Below are 18,023 nucleotides of genomic sequence, written 5' to 3' on the forward strand. Positions count from 1 at the left end.
TGTTAATTGATCTGGACTTGCCACTGTCTTTAAAGTCATTTCCAAAACTCATTCAGTGCAGCAACTGAAAATTGATTAAAAACAACTTTGACTTCTCCTTTTCTATCCCTCCTTTTCATTAAAAACCTTTTATAACCTCAGAGTTGTGATCTCTTCCAGCACTGTAGGAGGGCATTTTTGTTAGATTCACCATCCAGCTTTAATCAGTTTGAAAGTTTCAGTGGCTACTAGATACTTTTGAAACTTTCACACAACCATAAACTGAAAATCCTTCTCTATTTGGACGTACCTTGTTTCTGAATCCATCAGCCGTCTAGAACCGGATCGGACCCTTTTACAGTCTGCCCTGACACCTATCCACTATGTGTCACAGGAAACTTAAATTTGCTTTTCTGAATAGAAATTTATTTTTATTCCATTTGAGGCCCAAACATTTCAATCTTTTTCAGCACTCTTTTCAAGTGATTGTTATGTTCGGTTCTGTCTTTCCTTCACATCATCATTTACACCGTCACTCATTCCATGTTCCCAAAAAGCTTGGTAATTTTTCTTTAGAACATCTTTGGGGCTATGCTGATTTCAAATGGGAGTCTTTTAAAACAATATCTCCTCACTGCAGTGATGAATGTTAATAAATTGATAGCAAATTACGGAATCTGCCAAAATCCCGATGCTGCATCTAATGATGTAAAGATGCTCACTCCTGCTAATTTAGCAAAAATTCTTGTGTTGTGGGAATCATGCATCTTTCTCTTTTTAAGTTATCATTCAGTTTGTTTACAACATTCTTACAGCCCTATTAGGCTTAATGACTGGTACCATGAGTGCATACCAATGTGTAGGCTGTGTGTCTCCTTCCACAACACATTGTTCCTAAGCTGTGTGCTCGGCTAATGCTTTCTTGAGATGTCTCAATATTGATAATGTTAAAATTAAATAGACATTTTCTGATGTCTTTGTGTTCCTCCTTTACCACACCAGCCACAACCAGTCCTCTTTTCTGTCCTTACCACCATTTTACTCATCCAAGGCCTATATGCCACCTTTGATGACTGTCTGGAGGCTACCTTCTGTATGCCCCCTGCTGACTGACCCTCCTGCTGGTTAATCTACTGCACAACATCTTCAGCCTGACGTGTCATCTGTACTGCCATTTCCAAGGTAAGTGCTGTCATAAGCTGCATTCTCCTAGACAGCTCCTTAACTCTGATTCCTTCTGTTTCTCATGTGCTCATTTCGGCTTGCAACAAATTCACAGTTCACAGCTCACTAAATTTGTAGAGAGTTCTGATTTAGCATTCCACAGTTTTCCCGGTATCTGCACTGTCTGGTGGAAGCATGAAGCCTGTTCATGTACATAGTACCTATCTAATTTGTAATCTGCAGCACATAAAGGTGAATGTAATTATACATTTGCAATGAAATTGTAATTCCTCAGACATAAAGATGAATGATTTGCCCATAGCATATACTGTATTAGCATACTAATCTTTATCTTTTTATCCACTTTACTCAGTTTTGTAGCAGTCCTGTAGTCCTGTTGACCAATACATTGTACTGTTTGTACTGTAAAATCTTTCCCACGGATTAAATGTGAGCATGAGAATGTCTTCTCTTGTGACCTCACTTCTGACACCATGACTTGTAGACAATTACACATTTACTTAGAAGAACAACAGAACAACAGTCTATCCAGCATGTCTCTTCACTTTAAACATTCTTAGTCCTTTATGTGTCACTCCACCATGCAGTGTACTCTGGATCCCCCTAGTTACAAAAAAGAAATAAATAGAAAGTTACAAAAATATGGTATTTAATAATAAAACGGGATGTGGTATCCTAGTGGTTAAGGTGTTGGGCTACCAATCGGAAGGTTGTGAGTTTGATTCCTCCGTCCACCAGGTTCCCACTACTGGGCCCCTAAGCAAGGCCCTTAACCCTCACTTGCTCAGTTGTATAAAAATGGGATAAAAATGTAAGTCGCTCTGGATAAGGGCATCTGCCAAATGCTGTAATAGATCCCATCTTTCTAATTCACACTACAATGTTGACATATTTAGTCAAGAACATTCAACATTTCATTGTGAATGGGGTGAATTCTGAGAGATTTGTAGTGAGAAACATTTTTTCATTCATCTGAAACACAGAGAAACAGTTCAGTGTCACTTTAAAGTATGTGGATTTAAACCAAACAATCAGCCAACATTCATCTCACACAGAAGCACAAATCACAGAAAATATACAATAAAGGACTTCTGAACTGTACTACAAACAGTCTCAGAGAGCTGTGATAATGAAGTGCTGTGTAACTCACAGGGCACTTTAGAAAGTGAATTTGGTGAAGAGGATAGAATAGAGTTTGTTGATGATGTAAATGTTCAGACACTTGAATACATGGTCTCTTAGGACTTCTGTATCAAACAATTAATAGCCTGAATAATAAACCACCAGGAAATAATGGTTTAACTGCAGACATAAAATGTTTGCACAGCACTTACAGTATCTCCTTTCTTGTCAGAAGTCTTTACAGAGAGTCTACAAGAGTCTCTCAGGGCGCCATCCCTCTGATACCTAAACCAAAAAAAAAAAATGATTTATTTTCTATTGAGAATTGATGTCCTATAACTCTCCTTAATAATGATTACAAATTTTGGCCTATTTTTATAAATGACTTTAAGTTGCTCTAAATTCAATTATAGATGAAACAGTCTGGTTTAAAAAAATAGTCTTGTTTTAGATCAGGGGTCACCAACGCGGTGCCCGCGGGCACCTGGTCGCCCGCAAGGAGCACTTAAGGCGCCCACGAGGCACGTTCTAAAAATAGCACTGGTCAAAATATAGCTCCGCCTAAAAAAATTTTCTTGCTGTAATTTTGGAATAAAAAACGCTTGCATGAACGTAGATTTTAAAATGACGATATTTAATTTCATTTTATTTAATTAAAAAAAATTAAAACAAAATGTAACAAAAAATGTTTTATATATATATATATATATATATATATATATATATATATATATATATATATATATATATATATATATAACGAACTCTGGCCTTTTCTGAAGTCAAATGTCAATATACTTCACGTATACGGCATGTCACGTCCGACTCCTGACACAAGGAAGTGGTGCAGCAACGATGAGGAGTTAGTTGTGATTTAAAAAAATCCTTTCATGCAAGTGGACATGACATGCACTGCTGAGCAACTAAGTGCTCTGTTCAAATTGGATGCTAGACAGGTAGAGATAGAAATCCTAACATTGCAAAATGACCTCCACCTCAAAGCCCATCAGTCTGCATCAAACTTTTGGTGCCTTGTGGACACAGAAAAATACAGTGGTGTATGCACAGCAGCTATGAAATTTGCATGCCTTTTTGGTTCAACCTCTCTCTGTGAATCAGCCTTTTCTAAAATGAACTTTAACAAGAACTAACACAGAACATGCCTTACTGATGAACATTTACAAGACTCACTCAGACTTGCAGTGTCAAATTATTCACCAGATTACAGTACACTGGTGTGCAGAATGCAGTGCCAGGCTTCCCACTAACAGACATTTACAGACAAAGAAGAGATAACGTGTTCATTGAAAACACCATAACATTAAACTAAAAATGTTTTTTTGAAAAAGACTAAATTACTTGTGAATATTCCTTCCATCATTGTTGTATAAATCATTGTTAATAATTGTGGAGAATAATTAACATTGACATGTGAGCAGTCTCTTCACCATATTATTATTATTATTATTATTATTATTATTATTATTATTATTATTATTATTATTATTATTATTATTAAAAAGTGATCTGTGCAATTTTTCTTTAGATTTGTTTTAGATTAATTGGATTATTGTGACCTTATTGACAGATGGTTTTGATTAATTTCTAGATATTCTCAAAACGTTTAGCTCTCTTGAGCATAAACTTCTAAAAGCATTAGGAAAATATGGTTTTGGTTCTTTTTTCTAAAAAATCAGAATTTTGCTCCAGACTCACTTACAGTATGCAGCTCTCTCTGTACAGTATATGTTGTTGACTCTATTTTAAACAATATCAGAAAATGCTATTGGATTTTGTGTCAAGGATCAAGTTTCATTACATAAAAACCTATTAATGAATACAGTAACATTATCGCATGAATTTTCCTGACTAATCTGATATATATATATATTTAAAATACATTGGCTGAGGCTATATGATCCTAACTCTATTTGAAATGCTATCATCTCCTCCTATGGTTTCTCTAAAACAAGTGGTTTGAATTTTTTTTTGGTTTGTAACTATCACATTTCCAGGATCCCCATGAAACTTTCTAACTTTGACAGACAGATGTTACTCTGTTTTTTTTGTTTGTTTGTATTGTTTTGTTTGTTTTTTGGGAATTGTTTTATTTGGGAATTGTTTTATTGTGTCATTTCTAGACTGGATTACTGCAACGCACTGCTGGCAGGTCTACCTATGAACGCAATCCGTCCTCTGCAAATGATCCAAAATGCAGCTGCACGGCTTGTTTTAAACCTGCCAAAGTTCTCGCATACCACCACGCTGCTGCAATCCCTCCACTGGTTTCCAGTAGCTGCACGCATCAGATTCAAAACACTGATGCTGGCCTACAAAGCAAAAATGGACCAGCTCCCTCTTACCTCAAAGCCCTCATCACTCCTCGCACTGCACCCCGCACACTCCGATCTACCAGCACTGCTCGACTGGTTCCACCATCTCTCAGGGTAAGAGGCAAGTATACTACAAGACTCTTCTCTGTAGTGGCACCAAGGTGGTGGAATGAACTTCCCCTAGAGGTCCGGACAGCTGAGTCACTGGCTATATTCAAGCGGCGGTTGAAGACCTACTTATTCAGGAAACACTTCAACTAGCACTTCTTTCCTTATCTTTTGCATTTTAATAAAAATAATAATAAAAAAAAAACACCTTTGACATTTTTTCATTGTAACTCTGAACAAATGTTTTAAACTCACGGTATCTTAAGTATGTAACTTAGTGATCCAGCATTAATGTATTCAATGTTAGAGATTTAAGCACTTATGTACGTCGCTCTGGAAAAGGGCTTCTGCCAAATGCTGTAAATGTAAATGTAAATGTTTTAAAAATAACATTAATATACTTGGTCAGTTACTTAAACTCAACAGTCACTTTTATTTATTAATTTATTGTGACTTTATTGACAGGCAGTTTTATTTCTTTTCAAACATTTGACTCTGAGGGGATTAATTTATTCTAAAAGCATTGGGAAAATGTGACTTTGGTCTCTTTTTCTGCAAAATGAGAATTTTGCTCTCTAAGGCTAAAGATCTCTCCAGACTTACTTATGCAGTTCTCTATATGTTGATCAGGTTACTTTAAATAAAATGACAAAATGTTATTGGATTTTGTATCGAGGAAAAAGTTTCATTACATAAAAACCTATTAATGAATACATTAATGTTATCGTGTGAATTTTCCTGACTTTACTAATCTGAAGTATATATTTAAAATAAATTGGCTCAGGATAAATGATGCTAACTCTATTCGGAATCATCTCCTGCTATGGTTTGTCTAAAACAGGTGGTTTGAATTTTTTGTGGGTTTGTAACTATCACATTTCCAGGATCCCCATCAAACTTTCTAATTTTGACAGACAGATGTTACTCTTTTTTTTGTTTGTTCATTTTTTAATTGTTTTAACAATAACATTATTATACTTGGTCAATTACTTAAACCCAACAGTCACTTATATACTTAGACAGAATTTCTCTCTGCTTATTCCATTCCTGTATCTGCAAAGGAATTCTTCATTGTGTTTGATTCCATTCCCTCAGGTCTGCTTATGCAACTGAGAGTATCTTCGTTCTGTCAGATATTCAACCCAATAAAACAAATAGATTTAAAAGAAGTTTCTCAGTCTCCTGTAACAACAATAAAAGAGTCAGAGCACTTTATCAACAACTCTTTGTCACTGTACCTTATGTGATGTCATACTGGGATGGTTTTTTTCAATAATATACTGTGGAAAAAATCTGGACTTCCAAATATATTTTAAGTAAGAAGATGAGGGATATCATATAAATGGCTGTATAAATATTCTCCTGTCAAGTCCTTTATTTCATTAAGATTTCAAAAGAACATTAACATCAGCTGCTGTTTCTGTAACTCTGCTCCAGAAACAATTGTGCATTTGTTTTGGACTTTAAAAAAAAAAAACAGATATTGTTCAGATATTCTTGTTTTCATCTAAAGGTTCTTTCCTGAGTTTTGCTTTTCTTTCAAATACACTGTTTTGGTTTATTTGACCACTGTAACAGGAGATGCCACCTGAAGTGGAGCTCGAACCCAGATCTCTGTGGTAGTCTTGATCGCCTGCGTACATAGAATCAGTCCAATATGCAGGATAAAATAAAAGTGCTACTTTATTAACAAAACTAAGACTAAAACAAGGACAAATACAACATGAGTAACAAAAACAAAACTATAACATGGGAACCTGAAAACACACCTGCACCAGACCGTACAGAACGAACATAAATCAACGGCTGACAAAACAGATAAAACTAGACAGGTATATAGAGGGCAGAATATCAGGGTAAAGGGAAAGAGGAACAATAGGAAGGACATGGCACAACACACGTGGAAACAACAATCACAAAGCAGGCTATGAATAAATTCCTGCCAGCAATCCCTCTTGTGGTCTAGCAGGGAAATGTCCCAGTAACTCCTAACAACTACAAGATGGAGGAGCATCAATATTTTATAATATTTGTAATATAAATATAAAGTTAATCTTTATCATTTATTTATAATTCATAATTGATAGGTTTTTTATTAATTAATTGAATAATAGTATACCCCTCTTTAATGTATTTAAAAATAATTTTACATTCATGTTATTTATATAGATTTGTAGTTTTTCTTCTGGTGCTCTCCTTTGCATTTTATTTCTGTGTGTGTGTGTGTGTGTATGTGTGTGTTTGTGGAGGAGGTGGGGGTGGGTGAGCATACACGTGTGTGTGTTTGATTATCTTTTGTTATTTGCTAGTTACTTTTATCCTCCCTGATTAAGTTTTTTTAATTTACTTGTTTAGAATTGTGTTGTTCTTGCTTTGTTTGCAATAAAATTCTTTAAAAACAACAACAAAAAAAGCAATCAACAAACTAACAGATTCTTCTAGAACATATTACAACAAAACTTTATTAGTATCCCTATCTGGGTTAAATTCAAGTACAACTTTATTACTAATTCTAACTGGGTTAAACTTATAAAGATCTTCAGAGAAATGTCAAACTTGTTCTCCATTTTTTAAAAGCTTCTTATCAGGTAGCTCGATTATGGGCTTTAAAAAAAAAACAAAGAAGAAAAAACGTTATGGACTTTGAGTGTTTTCTGTTTAGACAAACTGTGTGCTGTTTCAGTTACAGGTACAATGTCTTTTTAATTTGTGGTTTCGGTTTCTAGACTTACAGAAATACATCCTGTCTTTGTTCAGTTATTTTTTCCTAATCAAAATCTCTTGTGTATTTTGTGTGTGTGTGTGTGTGTGTGTGTGTGTGTGTGTGTGTGTGTGTGTGTCAACAAACTTTCACAAAGAATCTGAATCTTTTAATCTGCAATATTTCATTAATAATCTGGAAAAAAACAATATGAGCTCTAACTGATCTGATTCACTCTTACAGAGCACTGAAGTGGGAGGATCTTTAGAGGAGATTCTTTATTAAAAACATATATTAATGGCAGTAATTTGTCAGTAAATATGTGTGTGAAAGTGTGTATGTGTGTGTTAGTAAGAGGGTTGGAGAATGACAGCTTTCCTCTGTCCCAGTCCAGTTTCACTCTGATCCTCTGGATTTTCTGTTTTACTGAGAGGGGAGTGAATGTCTGTGTTGTAGAACATGCTCCATATTTACCTTCACAATAACCCAAACAGCAGATTCCACTTCTGGAGATTATCTCCCCCTTCCTCTGAGCAGATTCTGTAATCACACCCACTGACCAGTCTGTACAGTCTCCAATATCAACATCCCAGCAGTGTGTCCCTGAGTTAAAGCCCTCAGAGCCCAGGATACAGCAATATTTATTAAATCTCTCTGGATTATCAGGAAGTTTCTGTTCTTCATCACTGAGTCTCACACTGGTCAGATCATCAGATACAATGAGTTTAGGATGAACAGTGTTGGGGTCCAGAGTTACAGGGGCTGAAAACACACACACACACACACACACACACACACACACACACACACGGGCTAGGATAACATTACATTGACATGGAACTAGCTAACATTACAAAATTCATTAATAAACAAATATATCTGCAACTAATAGAAGCCTTTCAGAATAAGAGTTCCCTTATGTTACATGAGTACAAAATGAACATAATAATAATAATAATAATAATAATAATAATAATAATAATAATAATAACAACAATAATAATAACAATAATAATAATAATGATTATTGTTATTATTATTATTGTTGTTTTTGTTATTATTATTATTATTATTATTATTATTATTATTATTATTATTATAGATGTTATTGTTTATTGTCTTATTATTATAATCAGTTTTACTAAACAAACTCAGAAAAACGGTTGTCAAAAAGAATAGAAAAAATATTCATGAATAATATGTGCACACAATTCTTATAAAGAAAGACTCTTACTGTATTGGACAGTGTCCTGCATCTTCTCCCAGACTCTGAACTTCAGGTTGGCCAGATGTTTTGCCACATGGATCAGTGCTCCTGAAAGCTCCTCTGGATGCTGCAGTGTGCACTGGGCTCTGCAAAAACATTCAGGAGTCAGTGTTGCTGTGGCTTTGGATTCAGAAACACAGAGAAGCAGAGAGACAGGAACCACATCACTCACCTTTTCACTGTGGCCTTGTAGTTCTGGAATACAACAAAGCACATATCAGTGGATATGATTTACATTTTTATACCACTGAAATGTGATGTTTCTGATGATGGAAAGACTTTCTCACAGTATAAATACTGACTAAATGATCCTCACTTGTAAGAACAGGACGTCTTCAGCTCTCATCTCCTCTTCTATGGCTCTGATTGTGTCTGAAAGAGATGATATGTCTCTGCACAACTTCTCAATCTTTTCCTTCATCATCTGACTCTTCTGCTCCTCTTCCTCTCTCAGTGCAGCGATCCTGACTGCCTCTTCATCTCGTAGAAACTGGTGAAGTTTCTCAAACTGCTCCTTAATCTGATGCTCTGTGTGTTGGGCCTGAATCTACAGTGAAGAGGAAATTAAATGAAATATAACTGATCTTACAATTATAAAGAATAGAATTCTATCAAAACCATGTTATTGATTGTAACCTTTATATGTTCTGCAGTCTGACTCCAGTTCAGTTTACAGTCTGTAAAGATCTTTAGTTTCTCCTGTAGGGGCTTCAGTGCAGTTTTGAGCTCCTCCTGAAATAAATTAACACACTGCATGAAGACTCTGTGTTTCAGCTCTTATTGTACACATTGTTAACTCAGATCACTGATTATTAAGGGGATTGAACTGTAGAATTTTAATGTCCATGAGACACATTTGTTATATTTTCTTGCAAAATCACTCAGATGAGCTTTTAAAATGTACCAAGACAAAAAAATATTATGAGAAGCTAAATTGATCAAATTCTTTTGCAATTTTTATTACACCATGTTTCTGAAGTGACACATGACCTCAGATGTACATTTTATTTACCTTACAGTTTGTTACTGCCTCATCAATGGGGAAGAATTTGTAATCGGGGTGTTTTCTTAAATCCCGACACACCAAACATACCAGCTGTTGATCATCCAGACAGAAGAGTTTGAGTTTCTCACTGTGTAGACTGCAGACTGTTTCAGACCCTGATGAAGATCTCTGACTTCTCTTCTGTAAGAAAGTCTCACACAGGTTCTTTAAGGCCAGATTTTTGGGAGGATCATTCATAGATGACTTCTTCCTACAAACAGGACATTCTCTGTATCCTTTGGTCTCCCAGAACTGCTGCAAACACACTTTACACACACTGTGACTGCAGTGCAGAACAACAGGATCCTTGAAGATGTCACAGCACACAGGACAGGAGAAATCCTCCTCTGAAAACTTAGAAGCCATTTTATTTTACTGTAGTTGTTGTTCTCTCCAGTCCGAATGGTCAGAGTTTCACTTTCAGTTTGTTAAAAGTAACAACACTCTAATTTCAGGTTTCTTTTCAGTTAAACAGACGACTTTGTAGGTCCAGTTAATAATTACTTTCTTTCACAGTGCTGAAAATGAGACTCTCGATAAACTGAAAACAAAGCTAAACTCACCAGAGCAGAAGACTGCAGGCTGTTTATGAAGGACTGCAGTTGTCTCCTTCCTTAATGGGAGGAGTTTTACAGAGACAGGTTATGATCTGTTCAGTCAAATAACTTGGAAGGTATCTACAACTTAATTAAAAACAAAACAAAAAAGATTAAAGTTTGGCTTTAGCACAAACAAACAAACTCTGAGAAAAATTCCTTTTGGAAAACTGTGTTCTGGTTTTGTGTGTGTTTGGATGCTCCTCCTGTCACTCATTTTAATCTAGGTTATTGTGGAGGAGCTTCAAATATTCTATTATAAATAGTATAAAATAACTATTTAGTTGAGGTAGTAAACTGATGAGTTATTGCACTTAACATATTGCACATGTGAACAGTAAAGTTTACAGTAAAGAGAGAGAGAGAGAGAGAGAGAGTGAGTGTGAGAGAGAGAGAGCGCGCATTGGTCTGATTATCTTTCTAGGTGCACCAGTGCCATTATAATATTAGAATCGACAGCACTTATGAATTGCTGGGAAGTTCTGGATCATACACAACATAACTCTCCATGTTTTCACTCAGTTTCTCTGCTTACACTTCAAACACTGATCAGTCTGACACCTAATAGAAGCCTTTCAAAATAAGAATTCTCTTATGTTACATGAGTACAAAATGAAAATAATAATAATAATAATAATAATAATAATAATAATAATAATAATATATTGTTTTTTATTATCAGTTTTGTTTTACTAAGCAAACTCAGAAAACTCTGTATATCGCGATAAGAACATTACTCCCTGGCTTTTCTGAACACTTCACTTTCATTCCTGAGTCAATAACTGCCACAATCATTAAAACATGTCATCTATCACTTTTGTAACCTGGAACGTTCGTGGATTTGGTTCTCAGACAAAGAAGGTCAAAGTTTTTAATCATTTAAATAAACTACAAGCCGACATATGTCTCCTGCAAAAAACACATCTATCAGAATCAGATTATAACAAAATTAAATCATCAAATTACAGTCATTTATTCTCGGCTCTCTACAACACAAAACAAAGAGGAGTATGCATTCTAATAAATAAAAAAATCTCTTTTGTTCATAACACCACTATTACAGACACTGAAAGATGTTTCGTTATTATAAACATCTCCATTAATAATAGCCCGGTCACAAGTGGCAACTTGTATGGCCCAAACACAGATGACCCATCCTTTTTCCAGACCTTTTTCTCTTCAATTTCAAATTTTTCTAATTGTCCAGTTATAATTGCAGGTGATTTCAATACAGTTCTAGATCCAACAATAGACAGATGTAATAGTTTAGGCAATAAACGCATTTGGAAATCTGCAGAAACCATAAAACAGTTCATGAGTGATTTTGGTCTTGATGATAGTTGGCGTCTACAGCATCCTAACAGTAAAGAATACTCATTTTTCTCACCAGTACACCACCCATATTCCTGCATCGACTTCTTTCTTACCAGTAATTCTATCATATCAAATATTTCTGAATCAAAGATTCATCCAATAGCCATCAGTGATCATGCCCCGGTAACATTAAAATGGAACACAACTAGTCAACATAAACCCACCACCAGATGGCGATTTAACATACAGTATCTCTTCTGAAAGATCATGATTTTGACAGCTATTTCAAAAGAGAGACACACACACACACACACACACACATATATATATATATATATATATATATATATATATATATATATATATATATATATATATATATATATATATATATAATGTCTGTTGTACTTCCCTACATGCTCCTTTATTCATATATCTAAACTCCCACACCCAGTTACACTTACAGTTACACACACACACACACACACACACACACACACACGTTTTGTTTTGTTGGTCTTTGTATTTGTATTTTGCATCTAATTTCTCTTCTGTAAATATTGTAATTGTCTGTTTGCATAATAAAAAAAAAATAAAATAAAATAACAGAAAATAATGTAAATGTTATGCTATATGTTTATAAATGCCCATCTTTCAGTGCAGCAGCAAAAACTAAACAAGCCGTGCAGAATTTTGGACCAGGTGAAAAGCACTTACAGGTAACAATTTACAATATATATTGTCTTGTTCTTGAAATGTGTTTTAACACATTTGTTTTGAAAACATTATGCTCAATTTTAAATGAGTATATCTCAGAAACTAAAAGGTGCATTTGAATAAAATATTTAATTTTTAAAATTAACATTTAGTTTTTGTAATATCTGAGGTTTCTCAGGGTGTATTTGAATAATTCTTTTACCAAAATAAAGGTTACATGTAAGATTGCTGCAGAAGTGTAAGTATATAAATTACCAGATCACAGTACAGTATGTAAAAAAATAAAACTTCCGCCTGACACAATTTAACAATTTTAGACACAATATCTCTTTGAATTCATTCATTGAATGCAAAAAAACTCATTTCATAACATCTCACCATTAACTGTTTCAAGTTTGGTTTATCTACTGTGTATCACAGATATTACAGAGGGGTTTTTGTAGAGACACACTCTCCTGTGCCAGTTTGGTACATGTTGGTACACCTCTGTATAAGACTTTTCTCAGCTACCAAACTATAAAACTTAATTTAATTCATTTATAATTGAATTGTCACTACAGGTGTTCATGCCATCAACATAGAACTATTTAGGGTTTGTTTTGGAATCTCCCCACCACTACATAGAGTAAAATCACTGACGTGTCCCATGCCAAGCTCTACGCAGATTCACACTGCACTCGGCACACAGAGATTCCGGGAATGAAAACAGTGATAACTTTAGACCAAATAAACACAAATTATCCACAATAAACACGCATTTACTCACATTTCAGCTGATAGAAGGTAGTCCTGTATGCTATTTAAATGAGCTGTGTGTGTAAAAACATCTAACACAAAGTTTTTGTTGGTGAATCCATCTATTTACTTTTTTTAATACACATGTTTTCCGTTTCCGCTCGTTTCCAGCATTTAAAAAGCAAAATAATGTGATTAAATCTTGTAGAACGCTGAGTCAGGGAATTTAAAGGTCCAGGGCATTTAATTGGGCTTTAAACTTTGTTTTGTTCACACAGCGATTGCCTGAAATCACCAGCAGGAACTGCCACAGTATGTGCTTAGGATTGTCACAAAAGGAGGCTTCAGAGATGATCCCATAGAGACTGTGATAGTGCTGGAAGGCATTGAGATCTTGAGAGTGAGTACCTCCATGAGTATCACTTTCTCCATCAATTTTTTTTTACCAAATATAGATTTCTAGGAAATATAAATTAAGATGACATATTTTATAATATCAGCCAATATAATTCTATTATATATTGTACGCAAATTGTGCTTGTCTGATATGTTCTAGCATCTATTAATGAGTGTAGCATGAAGCACAAACAAAGTAAAATATTACAGTAATATGAAATATATTGTAAATATTAACATTTTGCAGAACATGACTTTCCTTGATGTCTTTAGTTCCATAAGCAGGCACTATATTTAGCGAGTCCCACAATGCCTTGCGTAAACTGCTCGTTAATAAAAATGCAAGTGATTACTGCACTTGGCAGCGTATTTGGTTTGTTTGAAATCCTTCATATATAGTTTTTCATATAGAATATTGATTTGACATGATTACTGTTGATTTTATGGACCCATAATTCATTGGCTATTGAGTTTGACACTAAATTAAGTCCATTTATTGAGTCCATTTATAATCAGAATCAGAATACTTTATTAATCCCCAGGGGGAAATTTGGTAACACAGTTATTTTAAAACCTGATATTTCACCTTGCCATTTAGTCCAGTAGATGGACACTAGGATCTGCATTGAACTGTAATATTGTTTCAGAATAATGTATTAATGAGATGCAAGTACATCTTTGTACTTGCATCTCATAAGAAATAACATGACATAATCTCCAGATGTTGTATTTTGTACAAAAGCTGCAGTAGTTGAATAAGTCAAAGGTAAACAAACAAACAAATTAAAATGTCAGAAGCAACTATACAGTATCTGTACCCAGAATAATGTATGAAGAGCGTCCAGAAGTTGTGTGTATGTACAAATTGAAGCGACTCTAATCTGATTTACAAAGTCACAATTAGGCAAAGAGAGAGAGAGAGAGAGAGGGAGAGAGAGATTATATCTTTCTATAAAATATCTAAACATCAAATGAAATTTGGACTGGTGTGATCATTCAAAACCAAAGTTAACAATTAATCTTGTAAGTAATAAAGCATAAATGCCACATGCTGTTGTGTGATAAAGTCCAATAACAACATTTTCAGAATTGCCACAACAATCTTATCATACAAACTTCTCTCTCTCTCTCTCTCTCTCTCTCTCTCTCTCTCTCTCTATCTCTCTTTCACTCACACACACGACGCAGACACAGTCAGAGAGTAACAGGTAGACTTGTTCCATGACATCCCAGGTAGGGAGACTCGGGCATATTTCTACACAAATTTTAAACTTCTTTTCAAGCACGCCGCAGCCCTGTCCACATGCCTTACACGCGCTTTACCAATGAGCTTTCCGACCTCGTGTTTACAGAGACTTTCCTCTGCGACACACGGCTTGTAAAAGGACCTCGGATTTGTGAGCAGAACTTCGAACAGGGAGATTTTCTTTTCTTTTCTTTATTCTCTTTTTTCTTGGAGAGGTTTAACATGAAGTCCGGGAGAACTTTTGGAGGACCAACTGCCCGGATCGACTTGAAAGAAATCGCACCTGATAACGGACAGCGATTCATTCACATTTATTAATTAGTTTTTTACACTACAACCAGGACTAAACCTTCGTTTCGTCAAGGAGGAAAAATCTGACACAGTGTCCGAATATTATATTTCAGTGCAGAGCCGATCCTGGCCTCCCTGGGGCCCTAAGCAAAATTCTGCTAAGGGGCCCTCCTACTGTACCTGACCTGTGAGCCATGTAAACCATTTGCCACACATTCACAGTTGACACCCCATTGCTCCCACTACAAACCTCCCTCCTTTTAAAAAAGGTTTGCTCCATCTCTCGGTCAAAGAGGAAAACAATACAGAATTGAATGAGGTATAAACAAATCTTTATTTAATGGAATATTTTAAAAAGAATTTTGAGTGCTTTTTCCCCATTTGACAGATGTCTCTGTAATGAGCCTGAATGGAACCCTCTTCTAGACTTGTCTTTAGTGTAAGAAAAATCCATTCCTGGTTTGAATGGACCTCTGCGCACTAACTCAGTCCTCATTAAGTCTGTTAAGACTGAGGGCCAATATGCTGGATCATTTGATGGAGCAGCAACCGTTCTAATAGGGTCTGAGATGCTTGTATCTGATGCTGGCTGTACATCTCTGGTTGTTCTAGTACTGACTCAAGCTGCCTGTACTTCACCAGGGTCTGTGTTAGTACTCACTGAAGAAGTCTGTCCTGGGTCTGTGTTAATATTTGGTGAAGCTGGCTGTACTGGGTCTATCCTAATGCTGCATGAAGATGGCTGTACTGAGTCTGTGCTAGTATTTGGTGAAGCTGGCTGTACTGGGTCTGTGCTAGTACTCACTGAGGCTGGAAGTGAATGAACTGAGCCTGTGCTTGTACTGGCTGTTGATCCAGCATCTTCTCTACTAACAAACTGGAGCATAGCACCTGTAAGTTATAGATAACTACTATTATTCATTTTATAAGCTGCATTAGGCTCCACTTTAACTGCCTCCCTCAGATTCCTCTTTATCCATTTTCAAATATAGAATACTATTTATAATATGACTTGGCTCTTGCAATATTTAACTAGTGAATATGCAATAGCAGATATCAGAAATTATGTTTTTACTGGTGTAAAATGTAATTCCTGATATCAAAAGTATGGTTGGGGGCACGGTGGCTTAGTGGTTAGCACGTTTGCCTCACACCTCCAGGGTTGGGGGGTTCGATTCCCGCCTCCGCCTTGTGTGTGTGGAGTTTGCATGTTCTCCCCATGCCTCAGGAGTTTCCTCTGGGTACTCCAGTTTCCTCCCCTGGTCCAAAGACATGCATGGTAGGTTGATTGGCATCTCTAGAAAATTGTCCGTAGTGTGTGATTGCGTCAGTGAATGAGAGTGTGTGTGCCCTGTGATGGGTTGGCACTCCGTCCAGGGTGTATCCTGCCTTGATGCCCAAAGACGCCTGAGATAGGCACAGGCTCCCCGTGACCCGAGAAGTTCGGATAAAGCGGTAGAAAATGAATGAATGAATGAAAAATATGGTTACTACTAGAAATCACACTCTTAATATTTACATTTTAAGTATTGAAAACTGAATTCTTGATATCAAAAATCCCTATCATGTGAATGTATAAAAGCTAAAGTGGCTTGCCAGACCGTATCACTGTGTTTTACAGTATGCATGAGAGCAATACTTGATCCCTGATGGTTATTATTTACTGAGGGATGTGCATTCATATTGACCTGGCATTATGCCCATTCCAATGTAAATCCACTGGTTTCCATATTGCATTAACGTTGTTGTAACCTTGATTGAGAGACTATAAACGTTGTCATTTAGGAGTGCTATCACGCTACTTCTTGTACTGGACCCCACACAGATGTTGCTGCTGGAAAGCGCGCGTGTCATTTAGTGCATGATTGCACGCCCAAATGAACGCATGTTCACGCGCGGCGTGGCTGCTGTTTATAAACACTGTTGCCCTTGGGCGTTTATTCACGCGAATGTTCACGCAATAAATTGTTTTGTGACAGACAGGCCACTGGCAGCACTGCACAGCTAATTTAGCTAGTCAGATAGAGACTAGAGACAGAATCCCATTAACTTAACTTTACTGTTATTTGCTCATGCCGACATCAAACTTGAAGAGAACACAAGTTTACCTGCTGTTCTCGCATTTCACTCTCATTTTGTTTCTTTTTTCTCTTTTCATGGCCAGATGGATGGCTTCATATTGTTATCTACACAGTAAATATTAACACGCGCTGTAAAATGAGGCAGGGGGAGGCGGGGCCTTGCTTAATTTGCGGGGCCCTATGCAACTTTCGTAGTGAGCATATAGGGCCGATCGGCACTGACTACAGTCAACGAAAAGATATCAACAAAGGAATAGACATGAAAATACTCACTGATGACTTGCCATTTTTGTTTCAGGAAAGTGGAATGGAAGTGCACTTTAAAGACCTCACAGGGATACCACTTAAAGAGACCTTCCTGAACAGCATTGACAGAAAAGGAAACAGGCTGTTGAACTTCATGAGGAATGTTTGTGCAACCAAGAAGAAGCATGTTTTACAGGCTATTACAAAATGACAAGTTTTGAGAGGACAGAAAAATGGTTGCTCTGAGGATCTGAGGATTACTTCTCTCCTATTTTGATGAGAAAGAGGAGCTCCTTCTTCATTATGTAGAAGAGACAAGCCTCGCAAAGGAGTTGGAAAACCTGCCTGTGACACCTTGTATTATTGTGTCTGGTAAGTATAAGTTTTTACATAATTTCCACAACACAGACTAAAAACTCAGTTTACAATAATAGTCCAGTTCAAAAGTTTAGATACCCTACATGCTAAATACTGTACGATATTACATAGATCATGAGCATTTCTGTGTTTTGTGATTATTGTTCACAAATGTCTTGTTTAATCTGAAACTTAAATCTTATCAAAATTAACCCAGTTCTTGCTTTTTTTAAAATAAAATATATATGTTCTGCATATTTAGCACCTTTCTACCACTGAATGTATAATTTTGAGATTTGTCTTT

At 36.0% G+C, this 18,023-nt stretch overlaps 1 protein-coding gene and 1 long non-coding RNA gene across 2 annotated transcripts; one reads left to right on the plus strand and one right to left on the minus strand.

Moving 5' to 3' along the window:
- Positions 1–6,392: 6,392 nt before the first annotated feature.
- Positions 6,393–10,543, minus strand: LOC132849897 (E3 ubiquitin-protein ligase TRIM39-like). Its single transcript, XM_060875913.1, has 6 exons — positions 9,708–10,543; positions 9,332–9,427; positions 9,012–9,242; positions 8,868–8,890; positions 8,663–8,781; positions 6,393–8,190 (listed from the first exon to the last, which is right to left on the minus strand). Exons 1-6 carry the CDS (start codon positions 10,104–10,106, stop codon positions 7,646–7,648), a joined length of 1,413 nt encoding a protein of 470 aa, XP_060731896.1. The 5' UTR covers positions 10,107–10,543; the 3' UTR covers positions 6,393–7,645.
- Positions 10,544–14,709: 4,166 nt separating this feature from the next.
- Positions 14,710–17,821, plus strand: LOC132850600 (uncharacterized). Its single transcript, XR_009648988.1, has 3 exons — positions 14,710–15,354; positions 15,678–15,928; positions 17,415–17,821. It is a non-coding gene; the product is annotated as an uncharacterized LOC132850600 (long non-coding RNA).
- Positions 17,822–18,023: the final 202 nt, after the last annotated feature.

The sequence above is a fragment of the Tachysurus vachellii genome, chromosome 8 (assembly GCF_030014155.1).
Source record: "Tachysurus vachellii isolate PV-2020 chromosome 8, HZAU_Pvac_v1, whole genome shotgun sequence".
Lineage (NCBI taxonomy): Eukaryota > Metazoa > Chordata > Actinopteri > Siluriformes > Bagridae > Tachysurus > Tachysurus vachellii.

Bases quoted from the DNA above. Each gene is read 5' to 3' on its own strand.
- LOC132849897 (XM_060875913.1), bottom strand. From the start codon at position 10,106: ATGGCTTCTAAGTTTTCAGAGGAGGATTTCTCCTGTCCTGTGTGCTGT. The intron at 9,428-9,707 runs GTAAATAAAATG...AATTTATTTCAG, and splicing joins AGGCAGTAACAAACTGTAAG to GAGGAGCTCAAAACTGCACT. The intron at 8,782-8,867 runs GTGAGTGATGTG...ATGTTTTTGCAG, and splicing joins TACAAGGCCACAGTGAAAAG to AGCCCAGTGCACACTGCAGC.